Source organism: Echeneis naucrates, chromosome 1, assembly GCF_900963305.1.
Source record: "Echeneis naucrates chromosome 1, fEcheNa1.1, whole genome shotgun sequence".
NCBI lineage: Eukaryota > Metazoa > Chordata > Actinopteri > Carangiformes > Echeneidae > Echeneis > Echeneis naucrates.
In genome coordinates, this window is record NC_042511.1 from 20,731,817 (window position 1) to 20,755,408 (window position 23,592).

The 23,592-nt window shown below is 38.0% G+C and overlaps 1 protein-coding gene across 7 annotated transcripts in view; it reads left to right on the forward strand.

Annotated features, from left to right (window-relative positions):
* Positions 1 to 23,592, forward strand: part of tenm3 (teneurin transmembrane protein 3) — a 174,891-nt gene that overhangs the window by 106,567 nt on the left and 44,732 nt on the right. For all 7 annotated transcript variants that reach the window (XM_029513007.1, XM_029512999.1, XM_029513050.1 and 4 more), the window contains 11 exons: positions 76 to 200; positions 646 to 895; positions 3,607 to 3,708; positions 5,119 to 5,313; positions 6,682 to 6,882; positions 8,200 to 8,385; positions 14,480 to 14,626; positions 18,321 to 18,451; positions 18,595 to 18,683; positions 21,747 to 21,866; positions 23,289 to 23,421. In XM_029513007.1, coding sequence (XP_029368867.1) covers positions 76 to 200; positions 646 to 895; positions 3,607 to 3,708; positions 5,119 to 5,313; positions 6,682 to 6,882; positions 8,200 to 8,385; positions 14,480 to 14,626; positions 18,321 to 18,451; positions 18,595 to 18,683; positions 21,747 to 21,866; positions 23,289 to 23,421 — 1,679 coding nt within the window. The remainder of the gene's footprint in view (positions 1 to 75; positions 201 to 645; positions 896 to 3,606; positions 3,709 to 5,118; positions 5,314 to 6,681; positions 6,883 to 8,199; positions 8,386 to 14,479; positions 14,627 to 18,320; positions 18,452 to 18,594; positions 18,684 to 21,746; positions 21,867 to 23,288; positions 23,422 to 23,592) is intronic.

Genomic DNA, 23,592 nt, shown 5'->3' on the forward strand with positions numbered 1-23,592 from the left:
TAGAGTTTAAAATCTTTGGCGGAAAATTCTGAGCAAGAAGGGTATGCAGATATTTGTGGTTGCTCTTTTTTCTAGGAGCGTTTTGGAGGTCCCAGCTATATATTGACCAGCCGCAATTCTTGAAATTTAACATCTCCGTCCAAAAGGACGCTCTTGTTGGTGTGTATGGACGCAAAGGACTTCCCCCCTCACATACACAGGTTAGTCGCAAAACCATATGCATGGGTGTGCTTTTGGAACTGTGTACATGTGTAATTTATTCGTACAGGTCAAATAAGTCACACCAACAGACACCAAATTGAGTTGATCTAACCAAAAGCCCTTTCAGACTGATGACTGTTAAGCAGGAAATTATGTCAGAGTCATAGCCCATGTCAAGTCATGCAATTTCAGCAACATATCTGTATCAACACTCTCCGGGTCTGAACTGGATGCTGCAGCACAAGGTGAAACATATCTATCACAACCAATCATCCAGTTAAATAAACTATGAAATGCTGTGAAAGAATCTCGGGAATTTGTTACTGTCATTCTTTACGCCATACTAACCAGAAGTTCTTATCCAGGTTGACTTTGTTGCTTTTGGTTTTTATAATTAAAATATATTTAATGATACCTGCTTTTTTGTATATTTTTGTCTTTCAGTATGACTTTGTGGAGCTACTGGATGGCAGTCGTCTCATTTCCAAAGACAAACGAGCACTGAGTGACATGGACACAGGATATTCCCACGTGGCTTTTGAACACAAGGAGGAACCTGGAGCCCGATATGCACGCTCAGTGAATGTGCACGAGGCTGGGTTCATTCAGTATCTTGACACAGGAATTTGGCATGTGGCATTTTACAACGACGGACGCAACACAGAACAAGTCTCTTACAATACCATCATCATAGGTGAGATGCAGCCTTACATCTCTCAACAAACAACAAACAGTGCTGCATGTCTTGGAATTACTGGTGATTGTAATGTATGTGTCAGCACAAACACAGAATTCAATAAATTAATGTGACCCCATCCGTTAAACCTGCCATAATTCCTGCCACTTATACCTGCCACTAATTCAATATGTGGTGATTTTTCTTTTTGCTCAATTAATTATTAATTGGCACTTAATTGTAAGACAAGATGAATAATCTACAAATATATTTGATAAACATTAATAAAAGATGTCTAACATTAGATGAGTTAAATCAAAACTCAAATTAATCTTAATTGCTATCTTTTCCTCAACCATGACAATAGACCGTCAATATCACAAAGAGATAAAGCAGAGACTGATGTAGACTAGCTAGCAGAAGCAGGTATGCTGTTTGGAACAATGTTCTTTTGGATTGACAAGTACTACCTACCGAAGGTTTGGTACAGTACGCGAACACCCCTTCATGTAGACTGTATTCCTTAATAGCAGTGGTATCTTTCAGTAGGATGGGGGCAATATACTGGACAAACAGGTCTGATCCGTGGAAGCCCCATCTCACAACCTACAGGACTTAAAAGATCTGCTGTTAGCGTCTTGGAGCCAGATGAGCTTCAGTACAGAACCACTATTTGTGCAGGCGCTATCTGAGCTTTTTAACAGCCGTCACATTAACCTAGTGGGCTTTTTTGGTTACTTTTGGAAACAGTTTATGGGCATTTTAATGCAGCCTTGTTGTATGTCAAGGCTTTATTTTTCATATTTTCATATTTGAATACTGTGGGTTTACTTGAAAGTGTAAATCTAACTGTCCAACAGTAATTGGATTTATGGTAATCACAAATGAAACAGTTCTGTGAGTGGTTCACTCATAATATCACTAGACATAACCTGATCTGTTAGGGATCAAACGATTTAAGTCTTGGAACTGCAAATCTGCAGATTCTTTAGGAGATAGAGGGCTTTCATACTCCCTCAATTTTACTGTATCAGCACTGGCCAACCGGTGGATCATTGCTTTGAATGAATACAGTTCTGATGGGGTTGCATTTCCACAACATGCAGATTGATGTGCTGTTTTTTTTTGTTTTGTTTAGTTTGTTTGTTTGTATTTGTTCCTCTCTTGTTTATTTTACTAAAGCCAGAATAGACTCTACGATATGATTGTCTTAAAATTAGAAAATTTGCTGGCAGTTGTTATACAGATTTACTGTAGAATGAACTCATCCAAATGACTACAGTGGTTTTTCACTGGTCACCTGTAGGAAATACAAAACTGGAGACTGGTCTCTCTGATCTGGACAGACTACTAAATATTGTTCAACGTCCTGGAGATATGATGAATTCTATGTTTATAATGACCAATATACTGTGAGCTTGCAGGCTGATATGTGATGATGCCACTTAAATTTGACTATTCTAGAGACATTGGGCTGATTCACATGGACCAGGGGAATGATTTTTAGCCTGGCTGATAACTGAAAGACCAGCACAGAGGCATAGTGGTTAGCATGATCGCCCCACAATAAGAAGTTGGCGTGTTTGGTTCCCAGCCTGGGTCCTTTCTGTGCAGAGTTTGCATGTTCTGCCCGTGTCTGTGTGGCTTTGTGTGTTGGGCCTGTGATGGACTGGTGACGTGGACCTGTCCAGTGTCCCCCCGCTTCTTGCCTGGAATATTGGCTGTGTTTGGCTCCCGCAGCCCCGTGACCCGGAAACGGAAAAGCTGGAAAAACGATTGAAGATGGATGGATGATAACAGAAAACCTTTGCTAATTTTAGCTTTAACACAGCAAGACGTGGGTTCTGTAGAGTGCCTCTAGAATAGTTCTTGAATTTAATGGAGGTCAGAGTGCTCCTTTCAGTGTTCAGTCATACTGAAAGGACTCTGGCTAGTCCTTAAATGTCTGTCATCATCTGTGTACAGATGATGACAATGTCTTGCTTAAAAAGGAGAACGATAACAATGAATAGTGTTAATTTCATTGCATATCTCCTGCTAAAGTAAATAGATAGAAAAGTGAGACTGTCATGGTGTGGAATCGACCAGTCAGATTAGGATATTTCAAGCTTTGGTCTAAAACCCCCCCACAAAATATCGGTGAGGTTTTCAGGGTGTATATGGAAAAACTGAAGTGAAGAAATAGTAACGAAAAAATCATAGGTTGGCCACCAGCTTCTCCTCTCTTACAGATTCACAAGCTTTAAATTGAGTTCTTCCTGAAAACACTGAGCTTGGTTCTTTTTTTCCCTTTAAAGAGGATAGTTCCTCATTGTCTGGATAGTTGTCAGCTTTGAGAATATGGCATGGCAAGGCAGGGCAAGTTTATTTATATAGTGTGCTCAAAAGCTATTCAATGTGTTTTACGTACATATAGAGAACATACAGAGAAAAGTAAGAACAGTGCTGAAACAATAAAATGTAATGAAAGGACATGCATAAAATGAAAGTTATAAAATCATAAAATAATTAAATTAAAATTACTAAAAGAACATGCAGCAGTTTGGATAATTTCGGAAAATGAGGGTAATTGTGGTTTTTAGCAGAGGGACATTTAAGTTTTATGCATCCACATGTCTAATTCATTATTAAGGAATATATTTTTTAATCATGCACGGATGTAATTGATGTTTTTAATAGTGTAGTAGCTGAAATCTCTCCTCCTCTCTGTCTCTCTCCCTCATAATCAGATTCGATTATGGAATGTCCTCAGAATTGTCATGGAAACGGTGATTGTCTCTCAGGAATATGCCACTGTTTCCCAGGATTTCTGGGACCAGACTGCTCTCGAGGTAAAAATACACACACACACACACGCACACACTACATACTCTCCCACCCACAGAGAGACAGTAATTGTCGGGAGCTTGTTATCCCAGCAGTGAGTATGACCTGTTCATTCTGATAGTGCCACTGTTCTAGTCTGTGGTCTTGCCACTTCCCTACTCCTCATTTCAAAGAAATATATTGACATCTGTTCAGGCAAAATGCTTATTGACAGAGTCTACACTCAGACATAACATAGGAAACGTAACAAAAAGTAGCATTAACTATTTAAAGACCTTTCATTAGAAGAGAAATTGATGTCTAGAATATAGTTGTCATTAGTGAAAAGCTCTCTTCCACAGGCTTCATCAAATAGAAATGCAAAATGAGATTTGTCTCAATCTTAACACCATACTGATTTTCTCAACTTATATTTTTTATGTAATTTTTAACCAATGAATTCATTACATTTCTTTTAAAATCTGTACAGCAAAAAGCTGAACCTGAAGTTTAACTGTGTGATGAATGATTTTGCTCTTGTTATATTATCTGTATCTCTCACAGAACTGTTTTGAAACCAGAGGTGGTTTGCAATGTGACAGTATAAAACAACTATGAATACATATGACTTCCTAGTCTAGTCAGAGTGGGCAGGAACTTAGGAATTTTTTTTACAAGACCATAAATTGTCCCTTTGGGCCCCCTAACGGGCATCCGACATATAACTTGGGAAATGGCCATATGACGATTGAAAGTTTAATAATACTGTGACAAATTACTACATCCAGGGCATAATGGAAACATTTGTCATTCATATACATGGACTTTCATTTGCTAAATTTATCATGTTCCCCAAGTGAAATTATGCAGCAGCTGCAGTGACCAAAGGCATTATGTTTTTGAGAACCCTGTCCATCCGTTCCATTTTAATGGAGGTGGATGGAGTTTTCAGGAACAGACACAGCCTCTCACCAGTTTTCTAGGACTTGCATGAACTAAACGCATTATTCAAATTGCAAAGTCAAGGTTACTGTGAACTCACACACACAAGTGTGAATACAGTATAGGAAGAATGCCTATTTTTATTTCAGCAGGCATAAAAATTCTGTTTGAATAAAGGTTGAACTGATTAGAATTTGGAGGCCAAAGGTCATATTCTTGTCATACCATAACGATTCATGCTCTGGTTACACCAAAATACTCTTTATACCTTTTATTAACTTCCCGTCAAATTCTTCACTACATGAGAATGGGTGTAAACTGTATGTTTTGGTAGCAGAAAACCATGAGATAGAAAATCTATTTTATGGTTAATTTGGTGTTTACATGCTGCAGACATTGCAGAATTTATGGACAGCTTTGGGGTTCAAGCGTCTGCCAATCTATCTAGCCTGTAATGTTTAATACATCAATTTTCCTGCAACTATGTGATCCAGCTGCCTGTCCAGTGTTGTGCAGCGGGAATGGGCAGTACTCCCGGGGACGCTGTCAATGCTATAGCGGATGGAAAGGCACTGAATGCGACGTGCCAGCCAATCAATGCATCGATATCCACTGTGGAGGGCACGGCATCTGTATTATGGGTGCCTGTATCTGCAATACTGGTTATAAAGGCGATAATTGTGAGGAAGGTAAGAGTTAATTCTCCAAGGAAAGGTTTAGTAATCATACATTTAACACTGCATAATAGAAATAAGATTTGCATAATTTCATGTCATTGAAACATTGTAATTTGGTGAAGATGTCAGCACATAATTTAAGTGTCATCAAAAATAATGGATTGAGTGCACATTTATGGCTACCCATGACATTTATTTTTTAAACAAAAACTTCTATGCAACTGGATAAATTTGGAGCATAATTCTCAATCAGTTGCAAAGTTAACATTTTCATCATGCATATTATTACTCTTGGGGATCTGAAAGGACACTTAGTAAATGTCAGTGTTAATGTAGATATCATTCATCCATCCATCCATCCTCAACCGCTTTTCCGTTTCCGGGTTGCGGGGCTGCTGGAGCCAGTCCCAGCCAACATTCCAGGCGAGAAGCAGGGTACACTGGACAGGTCCAGGTCGCCAGTCCATCACAGGGCCAAAACACAAAGACAAACGGAGATGAACAACCACTCACACTTTAGAGTCACCAGTTAACTTAGACATGCATGTCTTTGGATGGTGGGAGGAAACCCACGCAGACACAGGGAGAACATGTAAACTCTGCACAGAAAGGATCCAAGCCAGGAACCAAACTCACAATCTTCTTATTGCGGGACAACAGCACTAACCACTACGCTGTTAATGTAGATAAATATTATAAACATTGTAAGGTGAAAAGTTTAATTGTAATTAAATGCATTTACAGCTTCAGTGAAGACCAAATTCATCCCAAAGGTGATGCTGCTAGCAGTTAGTTTGTAAAAGTAGTACTTACTAGATTAGTTTCAGATTATTTCAGTTCAAAGTCACACTAATGCAGTCTCTTTGCTGACAAAGACAAAGATGGCATGTAGATTTTCAGAGAATAAAAATCAAAGAAATACACAGGTTCATATGCTTTATGAGGAATAAATAATTAAGGCCGTATATTACTGACACAAGTGGGCCCTTTCAGGTAGACTGTGTAGATATAAACAAGTCCAAAAATAAGCTTAATGAAAATGAAGGAGAAGAGAATAGTGAAAATCACATAGAGAGGTTGTAGCAAGTGATGTTAGCATCCCAAGAGTTTTGCTTCAGTGTTGACACTTTTCCTCTATGCATTTTAGAGATATGCATACATTTTTTTGGTAAAAGTGACATCAAGCTTTTGGCTGCCACTTAAAGGGAGAAAAGGGAGACATTTTACCTTTTGGTTTTAATCATTGTATATTTTAATTATAGATTCAGAGACATTTTTTTTAATTAACTGGATATATACCTAGTACATTACAGGACAATGTATGGTGTGCACCCCATGTTTTATGTAGTAACGTTTTTACTCCCATCTCTTTATCTCCAGTGGACTGCATAGACCCCAGTTGTTCAGCCCATGGGGTGTGTATTCATGGTGAGTGTCACTGTCAGCCTGGCTGGGGTGGAGTCAGCTGTGAGATTACCAAGGGCATGTGTCCAGACCAGTGTTCAGGTCATGGAACCTACATCACAGAGACGAGCACTTGCACGTGCGACCAGAACTGGACTGGGCCTGATTGCTCTTTAGGTGTGTGAAATGATTAATATCATCCCATTTTTATGGAAAGTGTACTGTGCTTTGTTGTTATCTGCATAAAATTAAAAGAATAAAAACTGTCATATTGTAGAACAAATAAGTTAACAGTTTTGCCCCCCCCCCGTTTGAAACGACCAGAACAACTTGGCCTAAGGATCCCACACATCAACTTGTGAGGAGATATAAAGTCAATGCTATAATGCACATTAAGATTTCAGTGTGATCAGTTACATCAATACTTAAACTAACCCACAGCCAGTGAAGAGAAGCCAAGATTGAATTATTATTGGCTTAAGATGACCTGCAGTGTATCAGACGATCTGCAGCTGTGGTTGGGAGTTGCTGCAAACAGGCAACCTGCCTCATCACAATGGAAACAGTCATGAGTACAGCAGTCTGCGTGACGGGGGACAGTAGCTCAGATATTTGATGTTCTGTTCAGTGGATAAAATGGCTGTTCTCCCAAAAGTACCTTTTTATAAAGTATGACTCCTCACTCAATTGCTGAAAGAGTTCAGAATAAAAAAGGTTAAAACATATCCTATGGTACCTTTTGATTGGAAAAATCTGTTTGTGTTTTTCATGTTTTCCCCATGATTGATGATAATATCTCTCTGCATGTCTTAAGATGCTGTTAACTTCAGTTTTGGAATGATAGAATCTTTCAGTGCAATAAGTTAATATCAACATTGCCAACAGAATAGAGTCAGAAATAATAATAATTTCCTCCAAAATAAGTATAGCATAATTTTCTAGTTCTGCATAACTAAAAAAGTTTTTCAGTCATTTACCAATGACCCTTGACTTGTATTTTCTGATCCAATGCAACATTGTTTGATGGTTTTTTTAAACAGTTTTTTTCTTGATGGAAACGCCTTTTCTGTTGCTAAAAAGAGCAAGGGAGATGAAAGAAAAGGAGAGGCCTAAGCAACACCACTGATTAGGATCAATCACAGATGGCTTGACAGAAGCAAAAGTCCTCCTGTCATAGTCATAGAAATTTGTATTTTCCTTAACATCAGCTGCTTGACATGTTTTCACAGTCTCCTTAGCATAAAAACCAGTATAATCTTAGTACGAAAGGTAGTATGAAAAATATTTTCACATACACATTAGTGACAGTGGCTAAGTTAATATGTGCAGTTGTACACTTTGTGATGTGATGATATTTATTTTCGTGTTTGTGTACTGATGTTAAAAAATGCCTTAAGAAGCATTTGCAAAAATGCACTTTTGACCTGCAAAGCAGTGAATGATCTGGAAGCATAATTTTATTTATGCATTTATCAATTTATTTTCACTTCACAGAGGTGTGTGAAGTGGATTGTGGAAGTCATGGAGTTTGTTTCAGTGGCGTGTGTCGGTGCGAGGAGGGTTGGACAGGGACGGTTTGTGACCAAAAGGCATGCCACCCAATGTGCAGCAAGAATGGAGTATGTAAAGAGGGGAAGTGTGAGTGTGACCAGGGATGGACAGGGGAGCACTGCAGTATAGGTGAGTGGATCACAGACACACACACACACACAGCATGTCTTACTTAGTTCAACATTTTAGAGAAATGCCAGGAGTTTTGAGTGTGAAACTGTAATCGTACCGCTACATAGCCTTCAAGACATCTGAAAAAAGCGAAGCGAGATGGTTAAAGCCTCTATGCTGATGGGAGTGGAAGAAACCCCTCACGGATATACAGCTGCTGTCACAACAAGCCTATATGGTTTTTAATGGATGTCTGTGATTGTGTTTAGTCATTGTTGTGATCCCATAAAGCTGGAGCTGCAGTGGTCCTAATACTAATACAAATGAAAATGAGATCCAGCTTGTAAAAAGCAGAGCTGCCACTGAATCAGTCGAGTTTGGCCTGGAAATCCTCATCAGTTACCTGACTTCGGCCAAATAGGCTGTATCAGGCTAAAAAGCTTTGTCTTACTCGCTCATTTATGTATCTTGTTTTCATAAAGAAAATAATAAAATTCTGATCGTTTAAGTGTACAATGAGAGTGAGAGCAAAGTTGTGGAAGTAAAACTGAAACAAAGAAGCTAAAAGGAACTAAAAGACGTTAAAACGCTTCACGGAGCTCAGAGGAACTGTGGAGGATTTGAAGTTATTATTTTTTTTTTTTTTGTTTCTATTTATTTATTTATTCTAAAAAGATGTAAACAATTTTTTTAAAATTTTCAATAGCAATTACTTCATGAGAAATAAAAAGGTTGGTTGAATTTCAGTCAAAAATGATCATATACACAAGCTGTTAAAGAGCTCTTGCTTTTTCTTCTGAAATAAAATCTGACGAAATATTTCAATTTTGTTACAGCTATCTCCAATGCTGACAGTCAGATGGCATTGTTGAGTAACTATAGTGTACAGAGTTGAGAAAAATCCCATCCTGTTGTGTTGTGATAAACAAACAGTGGAACAGGCCACTTAAAAGCTAGTAGTTGTCAGACAGACAGTTACAGGATCACTGAGAAAGCAAATGAACTTGCTAGACACACATACACACACATGCTTCTTTCATACTTCTATTTGAAGGCAGGGAAGTTGTGACTTTATTCCACATTGCCACTGTATAAAAGGTACTAACAAAATGGGAAGTGTGGCATTGTTGTTTTGACAGACTTGACCTCTATTAAAAAAGGGGAGACAGGTCATTTGCTGCTGGCTTACTTGCCATGCTTCAGACTCTGGAATGCCGAGGAATTATGCCACTTCTGTTTAGTTCATTATGAAGGCAATATAATGAGGGCTCTTAATGCCATCATAGAGGGACTCATGTCTAAAAAAAACAGCTAGTGACACAAAATGAAAGAGGATACAGAGAGCATAACCACAGAATGGTGAGGAGAACTCTATTAAGAGTGCGAATCAAACAAAAGGCTTGTTTGTTTAGATGGATTTTGTGGCTGGAGAAGGATTCTTAGAGGCTGGCTCTTATTCGGCCTCTCTGTAGGATTGTTTCCATACTCATGGAGAGAAATTCACCCAGCTTTCATAATATCCTGAGGTCTTTCTTGAAAGCTGAAACAATTCACTATCTGGAGGAAAAGTATGGCAGTCGGCCTCCTCTGGGACCCTAAAAGTTCACAAGACATCATAATGCTCAAGGTGTTTGAGTCAAATCTTTTCTTTTTCTTTCTTTCCCTTTTTACCTTCTGTTGAGCATCTTTTAACCTTTGATTTCTTTACCCTTTGTTTGTATGGTGAATCACTTCTACCAGCAGTGATACAAGATGGTTTTTCGCCATCCACCTGTTCTCCTGGATTCAACTCTCTATTATCTTAATTCTTTTTCCTTCCTTCTTAAAGCTCACAATCCGGATATTAGAGTAAAAGGTACTGTACTCATTTTATTTCTTCTCATCACTGGCTTTTTCTGTTCCTCCCATCCTTAGCATTTCTCTTCATATACTTTCAAAAATGTGTCTGCATAAGTGATAGGTCATTTGGAGTATGTTATGTTCTTTTTCTTCTTCCCCTCTATCCCCATTTTCCAGCTTTGATGAGGATCACTTATACTGTGGATTTTAGTGATGCCAGGCCAAATGCACAAGGGCTTTATTTATTTATTATTTATTTATTTACCTGTGCCAGTTGATTGGAACAGTTTGATTTATATATATGGGTTTGTGTGTGCATGTGTGAATGTATGTATGTATGTGTATATATATATATATTTCTGTGCAGAGTTTGTAAATTCTTCCCATGCTTGCGTCAGTTTCTTCTGGTTGCTCTGGTTTCTTACCACCCTCCAAACATTCATGTTTCAGTTGATTGGTGACTCGAAATCGTCCGTAGGTCTGAGTGCGAGTGTGAGTGGTTGTTGGTCTCTGTCTGGCTGTGTGTTGGCCCTGCAATGGGCTCGCGACCTGTCCAGGGTGTACCCCACCCTCACCCGGAATGTTGGCTGAGGTTGGCTCCAGCACCCCCACGACCCGGAAACGGATAAGCGTAATAAGATGTAGTCTCCTAAATAGCTTACCCTAAAATATACGTGTGTGTGTATATATATCTATATCTATATATCTATATATAGATATAGATATATAGATATATATATATATATAGAGAGAGAGAGAGAGAGAGCGAATGCTGTGCATGTGGTCTAAGTTTTCTTTTTGTTTTTTTTTTTTTTGGGCTTGCCTGTTATATTTTACCAGAATATGCTGTTATGTTGTAGTGATTGCATTTCTCTTGGTTGCCATACTCTTCCTTTGTCCAAGCTGTAGATAAAATTAAATGAGCTATATTAAATTTAGCCAAAACTGGTACAAAACCCTTTTGAAACACAAAAATTTACTTTTTTTATTTATTGTAGATATTGTTAATATTGAGATACAGTATTTCACATTGGCAGTATAATAGCCTGTACATATGGCTCAGGATATGCACTGACAAGAATGATACTGAAAGGTTTTGATGCTGACTATAACATCCTGCTTGAAGCTCTGCTTGAAGCTCAGTTGTTCAGTTAGCCATTTCCTGTTTTGTCTCTGTCATTGTCTTCATACACAATTATATGCCTGCATGTGTGTCTAACTCAGAGAGATCGCTTTTGAGGTAAAGGTATTGTCCATGCATTATTTTAGTCAAGACATTTGTGTAATATTTTTTCAGTTTGAATTGAATTACTTCAAAACACCTTCTGTATAGCATGGGGATTTTTTCAATAACCAGCTGAGCTCAGAAGTAACACAGACGTTGGCAATAAAAGAATCAATACTTTGGATAATAAAGGACGTTCCTTTACACCATGTGTTAATACAGTTGCAGTCATATTAGTTGGTAGACCTGATTTGTATTTGTTATTACTGAAAGACCACTAATTACACATACATCTGACGTTTGCAGCCTCCTGATAAATGAAATGAAATTTTGCACCAAGCCGGAAATTAAGGTTAAACAACCAAATAGCAGTGAACGTGGCAGATTGTGATACTGAGGAATGTTTTACTCAATCAACAAATTATTTTTGACTTCCCATAATCAGCTCAAACGTGCTATTTGCACTTAAATAATAGTTATTGCCCACCTCTTAAAAGCTGAACACTGTAAATTTTTTGTGTTCTAAGTGTGTAGTGGTCCTTATAGAAGCTGTAGCTCAATACATGAACTTCAGTATCAACCCTGGTAACTGCTGCTTGATCGTGAAAGTTTTTCACAATTTTCTCCAACTTTTATCTGACTGCAACTCTATTCTGAATCACAATCTTCAGTTAGAGAAATCCAGTCTCCCATGTTGTTGTTTATAAAAATTAATTTGTGATACATATAATATAGATGGAAGACAGGCTCTATTGCTGTTTCTCTCCATGCCATTGTACTCCCATGATCCCAGCTCTTCCCTTCTGACCTCCTCTTCCTTTGGCTGCCACTTTCATCTGTCCATTAAACAGAGTATATTTGGCAGTGCTGCTTTTGTTTCGATTTACTTTTTTCCCTAATTTTCCTCCCTTTCTCCTCCGTGCCCTCTCCTATTCTCAGGATATAAAGGTAATTCATGCCAAAGACTGAATAAAGATCCCAAAATACAACTACTTCATGCTCTGCTCTATCAACTTTATTTCCATTGATTTATGTTTAATACCAGTTCATCTTGTTTTGGTCTTATTTTTATTCTGTCTTTTCCTCTTTTCTCACTTTTTCTGTCAGTCTTTAACAATGCCTCGTATCTGTTTTTGTCTCGTCATATTTCTGTAGTCCCACCTTGTTATTTATATTTTTTGTTTTTCTGATTACATCCATTATTTTCCCAGTCTCTGATTCTCACATACAAAATATAAACGGAACAGGTGGAGGTCCAGCACATACGCACAAAAATGGAACTGCACACACACACACACACACACACACACACACACACACATACAGGCACATGACACGTGTGACTCCTGTTTTGTCTTGCATCCACAAGCTTTACATGTATATATATATATATATACATATATAATATATATATATATGTGTGTGTGTGTGTGGGGGGGGGGGGGGGGATTAAATTAACCAGCTCCCCTGTCTTCCTGTTTCCCTCCCTCCTATAGTTATCCTATAGTTATTTTTCTATCTCCCTTCTCCCTTGCTCCGTCTGTCCTTCATCCCCCTTTGTGCCTTTCTAGGCTGTGCTTGGTTCTGAAACTTCTTGTTTATTAATCAGTTGATCTGATTGCCAGCATCACTGTCTATTCTATGAGAGAGGAATGTCAAACAAGCCTTTGGGGGCATGCAGTCCACACCACCTTGTCCTCCCTTTACTTTGTTCACTGTGTATCTGCCTACCTGTTGTGTTTTCACATGGATTTTAACCTGTGACTGTTTTTTCGCTAATGTGAAGAAACAGTAGAGTTGCTATTTTTATGATGATGATGTTAAATTTCCTTTGGACCTGGATAGATTTCACCTGGACTGAACATAAGGTGTTTTCCTTTTTAATTGCAATTTTTTTGGTTTGTAGGTATCCCCTGTTTTTCTTTATTATATCTTGCAATCATAACGATTTTTTTTTGTTTACACATGAGAAAAGATATTATTTTGAAGCGATTAACAATTGAACTCCTATGGAACACAGTAGCCATTTTGGCTTGAGGAAAATTTTGTAGTTCATGTGAAACTACATCAGTGCATTACACCAAAGGTTGTCTGTCTGTCAATCTGTGTCCCTTACGTATGGATTTGATCTGTCTGATGTCTACCAATCTGTCTTTCAGTCTGTCAGCCCATTTGTTGGAGAATGGTCCATCACACAGGGCCATATGACTTTAAACTCATCAGGATTCTAAAGTCTGCCCATTCGGTTAAACTCAAAAATGTTTGCTCATGCCAAACACAAGTATTGAGCATTTCCTTGAGAGGTCTTGGGACGCAAAAAAAAACAAAAAAACAAACAGGATCATCTGAAACAGCAGTTTGACCTTGCAAAATTTAATATTCCGGTTAACCACAGGATTTTGAAATTAAACTATTTGAGGGACTGGGAACTAGAATTTCCATGAATAGTTGGTTTTATGCCAGTTTAAACCCTCACAGTCACAGCTCACTGGCAAATGAAATGCTTTTTGGAAGGAAGTGCAGACATGCACATTATCAGTACTTGAGGTTAACAGGTTAACAGACAGTTGCAGGTACTTGTTAGACATGATGGTAATGACGATAATAAAGTTATTAAGCTACTAAAATGTCTGCGCTTTGTATCTTTTCCTAATCAATTCTTGGAAACAATAATCAAAGGACGTCATAGTGCACAAGTTTTTCACAATCAGACCTTGATCTGATGAGTGCAAATTACGTCTTTATGTCTAGACTACAACAAAGTTGTTTCTCTTAAATTCAACATAAGAGATGGATAATTGTCTACTGATGGTCTCAATGTTGTTTCAGAAATATTTCTAAACTGAGAGGGAAATACTAATTGTTTCACATTTTTGGCATGAAAATAATCTGATTCAAAAATATGGGTCACTGTCATTGCCAGTGCTCCAGTGCATCACCTACCTTCACAATGCAAAATGGTTGAAACTTATTTCACCTAATTTTTGATCAACATCTGACTCACTGACATTGCTCTTACGTTCCTGTGTGTTTTTTCCCTGTGCCCAGAGGGTTGTCCAGGACTCTGCAACAACAATGGACGGTGCACTCTGGAGGCCAGTGGTTGGCACTGCATCTGCCAATCAGGATGGCGCGGTGCTGGGTGTCATGTTGCCATGGAAACGCTCTGTACTGATGGCAAGGACAATGAAGGAGGTATATTTCTATATGTACACTAACAGAGTGTAGTTTAACAGGTATATATTAGTTTGATGGATGAGCATTTAATATGTACAGTGAAAATAATTGTGGGAGCAGGCTTCAGATTAACTACATTTCAGAGAGTGAGAGAAAGAAAATTATGCGTTCTTAGGTTAGTCAGGGTTGAGTTCAGTCTTAAAATTCATACCATGCTGTAGAAGTAGGTCTCGGTTTAATCTAAGGGCCACAAATGTTTAAAGGATTAGTACTATTTTTATATACACATTATTTAAAAAGTCTTGGGTATCTGATTGACACTTGTGCATCTATGCAAGGGTCAGTATATGGTTTGAAGTATCAAAAGCCCTATACCATTATTGTATTCTTAAATACATTTTGATTTGGCTACAGTTTTTATGCCGGATGCCCTTCCTGTCACAACCCTCCCCATTTATCCATGCTTGGGATTGGCAGTAGCGGTAGACTGGTTTGCATTGTGCATGCAAAGCTTGTGCTCTACCACATATAAAAATCCACAATCATTCAAATGAAACAAGAATCGTAGAAGAATCATAGAAGAATCGTAGAAGAATCGAAGAAGCGTATGTTGGTGCACATATGTGTACACGTGCTTTTGGGTCCTATTAAACCTATACCAACAGAGTACCAGAGGTGTCCACTCGAGTTCCTGGTGGACAAGTATGACATCTAGTGGCATTGACCATTGTCTGCAGAAGCTGAAAGCACAATATGCTCTATTCCTGTTTCGTGTTTTCAAATTTCTATAAACAACACTCACCCACCTTATTCCAAGCAGTTTGGCTTTGCCCTTCATTAAGATGGGTACTGTAAGTTCTATGGGACGCATTTCAAACTTCAATAAATGAGCCCCTAGAACACTGGGTGGCAGCTAACAACCTGTGTTGCAAAACTGGCCTGCCAGTATTAATATCCTTTTGTTTTTATCTTAAATTTTACAAAGCTGGAATCAGCTCCAGCACCCTGCTTATGGATGCTGGTTGAGAATGAATTAATGAATTATATTATATTGGACCAATGGTCCCACATTGACCTATAATGTCCAAATAGAGACTCCACTGCTACCTGGAGGAGCATCAGGGGATTATACATATGATTACCATTTGATGCATGGACCATTCATACATACAGTGAGTGACAGATTCTAATATCACCAGACTGCCAAATCCACACTGGTCACTGGACCTTTTTTTTTTTTCAGTGTTATCTTGAATATGGGATATGTGGCACTTATATATGTGGCTATGGTCCATAGCAACACAAACATTAACAGTAACAAAGAAAATTCCAGTGTAATTTGTATCAATCATTATCTTAAAACTGCCTTTGATTTTGTTCCTGCTGCCGAGAATATATGAATAACCAGTTTAAAAAATATTGGCTTGCATAAGTTGTGAGCTGGTTTTTTGCATTGTAATTTGAAAGACCACAAGATTCAATGTACAGAAGTGAATTCCCCTCAAATAGTAGTTTCCAGTCTTAGACGTGTTACGCAGAATCTAAAGCATTTATGACTAGGTGATCACTGATCGCTTTATTTTCAATGAAAAAAACAGCCAAGGATAAGTTATATTGAAGTTCCAAATACATCCAGCAGACCCTTTACAATGCACTCATACTCCACAACCGGAATGTCCATGTTTGAATTCCTGGCCAAGTTAGACCCCTACTCTGCCTTTGTCTCCATCTCTTTTAGCTGTAAACTGTCAAATCAAGGCAACATGCCAAATAATTATCTTTGATGAAATGAAAAAACTGTACTCTCAACTGCTTGAGCTGCACATTGTGTAGCATATAAGCAGTGATGTTATATGCAGTATGCTGGATGTACAAATTGTAGCTCCCTCGCTGCTTGATGTACCCATGAAGTCTAAAGCCAGTTGATCACCAATTGGAATTTGGGTTTAAATGTGTAGCAAATGAGCCTCAGTCTTCAAAAGAATCAAGTATAGTCTGAGAAAGAAAAGGTGCTCCACAAGGACTGGAAAAGTGGAGAGGGAAGAGATTTTAAATCAAAAAAGCACAAAGCAGAGGAATTGGAAGACGGGCTTACTGTGTGTGTGTGTCTGTGCACACGTGTGTATATGTGAAACAGACACAGCTGTTTTATCACTATGTTTCAAGCCAGCAGATGCCATTGACAAGCACAATGTTTATTTGTTATAGTGACTTTCTGTGGTGGCTGAAGTATTCAGATTTATTAATTGAGTAAAAGTCAACTCCATCAGCTTTTTCCGCTTAAACAAATAAGATTTAACTCTGCTGCCAGAAGTTATTTTTCATTATAACAAGCACTAACAATCTGATAGTTAAAAAAAAAAGTCAGTATGTGCATCTGCATGTGTGTGTCTGTGCATTTAATAGCAGCCCATGGTGTGTTTTTCATAATCCAACCAAGGCGAATGTCATTCATGATTTTATTACCTTGCATACCTCTTTCAGTCCTTCCATTTCTACAGCTCCCTCCATCCTTCCCTCCCTGTTACTCTCTTCCTCTTGAGTAATCCTTTATTTTTTTTAATCATTCTTTCCCTTCTTCTCATTGGTGATCTCAGCCTCTATGAAACTCTATTCTTTTGGCCAACTCTGTTTCTTTGAATTACATTTGTATAAATTCATCTAATTAGCAACATTAAATATGTTTCTGAAACAATAACTATTTCCATCAGTTTTCTCTTAACATAATGAGGACTGGTTGTTAATATTTAGCAAATCACAAATATGTGTCAGGCCGGGACTCAAACAGGACTCAGGAGCAGAGGCTTTGTAAGTCACAGACTTTATTCTCGGCAGCAATGACCTCAGAACCAAGTGAATAAAGAAAACAGGGCTATGAAACACTAACATTAACGGGGAGTCACGAGGGAAAAAAGGGGGGACAACACAAAACACTGCGTAGGGAGGAAAAACCTGACTAATAAAACAAAAGAAAACTCACTCACGCTACTAAGCGGAGGATCAAGGTAATTCTATGAAAATGTTATGAACTCAAAATCGCTCTCAAGGAGGAAAACACAAAAGCTATGAACATTAATCTATATAACAGAATTTACAAACAAAAGGTCACTCATAGAGGAAAAAAAACAAAAGGCTATGTTGAAAAAGAGCTAACTCTGATATAGAAATTACAAACGAAAATTCACTCAGTAGAGGATTAAAAGGCTTACACGAAGAGACAAGGGCCGTGGTATGGACGTAACGCTCGTGTGGGACATGAAACGACAACACACTGGCACAAGACAAGGGGAAGACAGACTATTTGAACTGTGGGGGAAAATGGAGAACAGGTGGAGACAATTGGTAATCAGGAGGACACACTGGAGACACGAGGAAGGGCAAGTGTTCTGAAACGAGAGGAGAGTTAGGTATTTCAAATAAAACAGGAAATGACGAGACACGGTGAGCCCAGACAAGACAACCTCACCACGGTGTGACAATATGTTTACACTGAATGTATCAGATATCTACTAACAACATTGTTAAACATCTTTGGAACTTTATGTTGTCTAGGTAATGTTGAGTAACCACATTTTGCTTGGGTTTTAACAAAGAGAATAAATTACAGCAATTTCTGCCACAATGTGTTTATCTATACGTGATCAATCTGTTCCATACCTTATGCTCTCCCTATCAGGGTTATGAATGTAATAACTTTTCATGTGTGTTTCAGATGGTTTGGCTGACTGTATGGATCCAGACTGCTGTTTGCAGTCTTCATGTCAGAACCAGTTGTACTGCAAAGGGTCCCCTGACCCAGGGGAGGTGGTCAGTCAGTCTCCATCCTCGTTGGTGCCTCAGCAGGTAAGGAGCTCCAGTTACAAAGTAAAATCCGAATGTAAGCATTATTTCTTCGTACAACCTAACATAACTTTTGAGAAGCAAAGAAAGAGTGCCAGGAAGCGGCATCTATCTACTGACTTTGTTTTTTGGGGGGTTTTTTGGAGGTGGCAAGATCTTTCTACCAGCGCATTCACTTCGTAGTTGGTCCTGAATCCACTCATGTTATCACGGGAGACAGTCCATTCAACAGAAGGTAATTTGTTCTATTTTTTTATTCTTTTATTTTATTTTATTTTATTTTCTGTTTTTGCTGAATTCTAGACATTCAGTAGCTTCCTAGAAATACAAAAACAGTAACTTCTTTACTTTGAAGACAGTGGAAAATGTTCCAACGTTAAGGAAAGCCAACTGTGGAGCACAGAGTCTGACTGCATTTACACTTTGGCTTTTGAACAAACGTCACTGTGACACGTGCTCCATTTTGTTTGTTAATCACAAAAAAAAAAACAAACAGAATTGAATAGTTGAAAGATAGCAGAAAATAAACCTACAGTGCTTATAGAAATAATGTTTTCCCTTTTTATTGCTTTTGTAAAAGCCATCATTTTAATCCATCCCTAACTAATACTTTTTAATACAGATACAGACAATTCAGTTTTTACATTCCAGCAGTCACATATATATATATATATATATTGTGTTTGTATGAATGGATATATATATATATATATATCCATTCATACAAACACAATTACAGTATCAGAGGAAGCTTTATATGACATATGGTAGAAGGAAGCGGGCCCTCATAAATACGCAGGGCAAGGCAGAGAGCAGAGATATATACTAAAAAAACAGTGCTAAAAACATGTGCAGAAGTGCAGTAAATAGACTAAAAAACTAAAAGCTGCCCATAATAAAAGATGTTAAAAAAAATCCTTATTAACATTCGCATAAACAAATAATAGCTTGATGGAACAAGTAACGAAAGAACAAATGACTATGAGTAGCAATTGGTCTTCCTAGGATGCTGTGTATAATGCTGTCCTGAAGGCATTAATGCACATTCACTCTCGAGGACATGACCTTGATTGATGATGCATTTTGCCTTTGGAGGACATATCTCTCTCAGAGAGAGTTCAAATTGGCCATTTGAGTTCACAATCTCAGTGTCCTCACTGTGCATCACGCTGACAGTGATGTTTGCTAGGGTTTTAGACCTGACACCATTGACTAAAATTTGTTGTGTCCTGTCTGTTAGTAAGTTTAAGAACAGGGTTGAAAGTTGATCGGGCAGATTAAAATAAGAAGTTAGCCTCTCAATTAAAATGTGAGATTATTAATAGCTGAAAAGAATTCAGCAAATAAAAGTCTGATGTGCGACTCGGGTTTCTCCAGGTGTTTGTACATTTTTATCAAATTTGGCATCATACACTCCTTTGTTGCCTTGATAAACAAATTGGAATGGGTCAAGTTTGCCCTCAACAAGGGTGAGAACTTCAACCTCAAGGATTTTCTCAAGGTTTTTCCCGAGAGAAGTGAGTGCCACGGATATAAAATATTGTAATTCCCTGGGTTCTTTGACCTTGGGAATGGAAATTATTGTGAAGGATTTCCAGATAATTGGAAACTCTGAGCTGTCAGTCCACATTTGAAAAAGATGGGTGAAGATACCACTGAGTTGCTCCGTACAGTGGTGCAGTGTGCAACCACACATAAATCCAGACCTGAAGCTTTCCTCTTTTTTGTTTTCTTAATGAAATCCGTGATTTGTTCTTGAGATATCAGAATATCATTACGAGGATTAAGGAAGTTCCTTATACTGGAGCGATCTTGGGTAAGATCAGGTTTTCAAAATGAAAAAAGTGTTAAAAATACCAGGTAAACAGTCGTCCTCAACCCCATTTATGCTAATAAGCTGTTTGAAGTAATTACCACCTTGATTAATTGCAGCCATGGATTTGATCCCTTGCCAGGCTGACCTGAGGTCACCATTTACATATTGTTTTTCTATTTTTGCCTTATACTTACTTTTAGCTTTGGCAATTTCAGCCCTAGCTTTTCTGGATACAGCCTTTTTCTACTGGGGGTCATCTGTAAAGGTTTTTTTTTCTTATTTATAACTGATTTAAGATCTTTATTCATGGTTTGACATTTGAAAAAACAACAACAGGTTTGGTTGGGATCACTGTGTCCACATTAAAAGTGGCATAGGATGAAACCGTGTCAATGAGTTCATTAATGTTGTCACCACATCCATCGAAGAAACACTGGTTGTCAGTAAACTCAAAACAATCTCGGATGGAGGAGATGCTATCTCTGTACAGAGTTGAACTTTTTTCATCACCCTCTCCTGGCGTCTGATGCATGGTTCATATTTTGGCAATAAGAGCATGTTGTTATGGCATGAAGCCCCCAGCTCACACAAAAGAACGGACTTATAGCCTTCCTTTACATTGCCGTAGCATAAGTCAAGTGTGGTGTTTTTCTGCGTGGTTTTGCAGTATATGTATTGTACATATGACCTCAGGGCTTCCTCTAAATGGACATGATTCAGATCCACCAGGTAGAATTTCGGAGCATCACTGCAAATGGAATCCAGCCTGTGTGATACATCCCCAATCACTTGGGTGGCTGCAGGGGCATTGGCACAGAGATGAATATACACCTGCTTTTTTCACATTTTTAATGCAAACCTGAATGTTTCATCAGAGCAGAGGGCCATAGCCTTGCAATAAAAATGTCCTGAGCTTCCATGATGGAATGGACCCTCCACCTCATAATAAAATTGCTTCATTAGATGGCCTTAAGACTACATTGAGTTTGCATGTGTCTGTGTGGATTTTTGGAGGGTTTTAGAAAGGCTGTTACATTTATAGAGATAAAAGTAAGATCCCCTTCAGGCAATGATAAATCTATAAGCCAACATACATAATGAATGCAGGAGACAAATGCAGTATGTACACATGCTGAAGTACGGAGGAGTATCACATATAGAAAAATGTTACCTGTTTCCAAGCAACATCATAAGTCTGACACATATTCTGACAATAGAAAACAAACCAGAAAAAAGGCATTATTGGTCCTTTTTAAGACCCGTGCGGAGGACAGATAACACTTTGTGATACTATCATTATTTTACAATTTTCCTGCATAGAGAATTCAGAATTCATACAATTCAGAATTTCAAAAGTATGGAAAGCAACAGGATTTTTTTTACCTTCACTGCATAATTTGGTTACATATATACTGTATATACTGCACACAATTAGCATGTGTCTGAAATTAACCTTTCTGTACCATCTTTCTCTCACTTAAGCTTGGTGTCGATAATTCGAGGTCAGGTTTTGACAGCCGATGGAACACCTCTGATTGGAGTCAATGTGACATTTGTTCACTATCCTGAACATGGATACACAGTAACACGCAAGGACGGCATGTGTGTATCAATTTATTATTCATATTACAACTTTCAACAACTTTTTTTTTTCTGAAAATAGGCGTTATTTTTTATTACTTTTCAGAACTGATGTAAACTAGGGAGATAAAATATTTATTCAAGGCTGCCAGCATTTTATCATTCTTTATATTGAATTAGACAAGACGTTTTTTACCTCATAGGGCTCTGATTGCACATCTGTAACAGCAATTAACTGAAATATCAAATCAGGTCTGCTGTAGCTCTTGGCTCACTATTCACATACATCTAAGTATAAACTCAGTCAGTGTCTGACTTCAGTTACACAGGTCAAGCACTGCTGTTGCTTCACTGTGGATCTCTCTACATGACTAAATGGACATGAATTGTTTAAATCAAAAATTTGATCTCTCTTTCTCATATTCACATGGTCAAACCATAATGCAACCACATTATACACACATTAAAGGTTTATAAATTACAGAAAAAGACAATTAATAAATCTACTGAGAATTAGGGTATGGAATTTTTCTATGACTGTCCAGCACCTTTCCCATATCTGTAAAACACAGATATGAGAAAGGTACATGGTGCAGATCAGTAATCAGATTTCTCTCCTACCACAGACCTATTAATTAATGTGGGACGCTCTGCTTACTGTCTTTAACTTCATAGTGTGGCCAGATGTTGAAAGTGAAGAGCAGAGCTACTTTTGAGAGTTCACACAATTTCAATCACACCATTTCAAGTAAATAATGATAGTGTTCAGTAAGGAAAACTGATTCATTTCCACTTCTGCAAGTAACTTTGTGTTTGTCAGTCCTCAGAAGTACTTCCCTCAGATAATATGAGATGCCACTTCTTGTCTGTAGTCTTTGTTCTGCACATGCTTATATTGAATGGTTTAGGTGTAACCTAAACCCAATTTTAACCTAAACCCTAAAGCCAAGTCCAGCATTTTGGTCTGTGCAAAACTGTCATACCTTATAAATATGGTAAAGTCCAGGTGCTCAGCCCAATAAATATGGTAACACAAGTCCACATTTATAAAAACAGAACACACTGAGAACCAAAGACATAAAAGCACATGCTGCCACAGACCCAAAACACATGAATATGTAATGACATGAACTTGCAGGTCACGCACTGATAAAGAGATTCCTGTAAATTCACAGAAGCGCAAACATACTCATCAAATTTAAATGGGGAAAACATGAGTAAGAGCCAAATTGCTGCACAGCTCCTGAGGTCAAATCCCTGTAACATTAAGTGAGTAAGTATTAAGTGATACCTCAACTTACTCAGGGAAATTTTATTAGAGTTTGATTACAATAATACTATTCTCCCTCTACCAGCAATGTTTTCTAGCACTACGTGGTTGCATATTAACCTTTTACATCTAACATATTTGACTTTATGTTCATTTGTGATTGTTGTGCACAGGTTCGATCTCCTGGCCAATGGCGGAGCATCTCTGACTCTAAGTTTTGAACGTGCTCCATTCATCACTCAGTACAGAACTGTGTGGGTACCATGGAATGTCTTCTATGTGATGGACACTCTAGTCATGAAGAAGGTAAATATTGTCATTACTGCCTGTCAGCAATATTTTTTCAACTTTGCATGTGGTTATTTTTCATAAAAAACTGCTAAGCTGTTATTGACTCTCCAGAGGACTAATGTGACAGTAATGTGACAGATCAGTGTTTTACAGTCAATGAAATGATAATTATAATGTGGGCCTGTT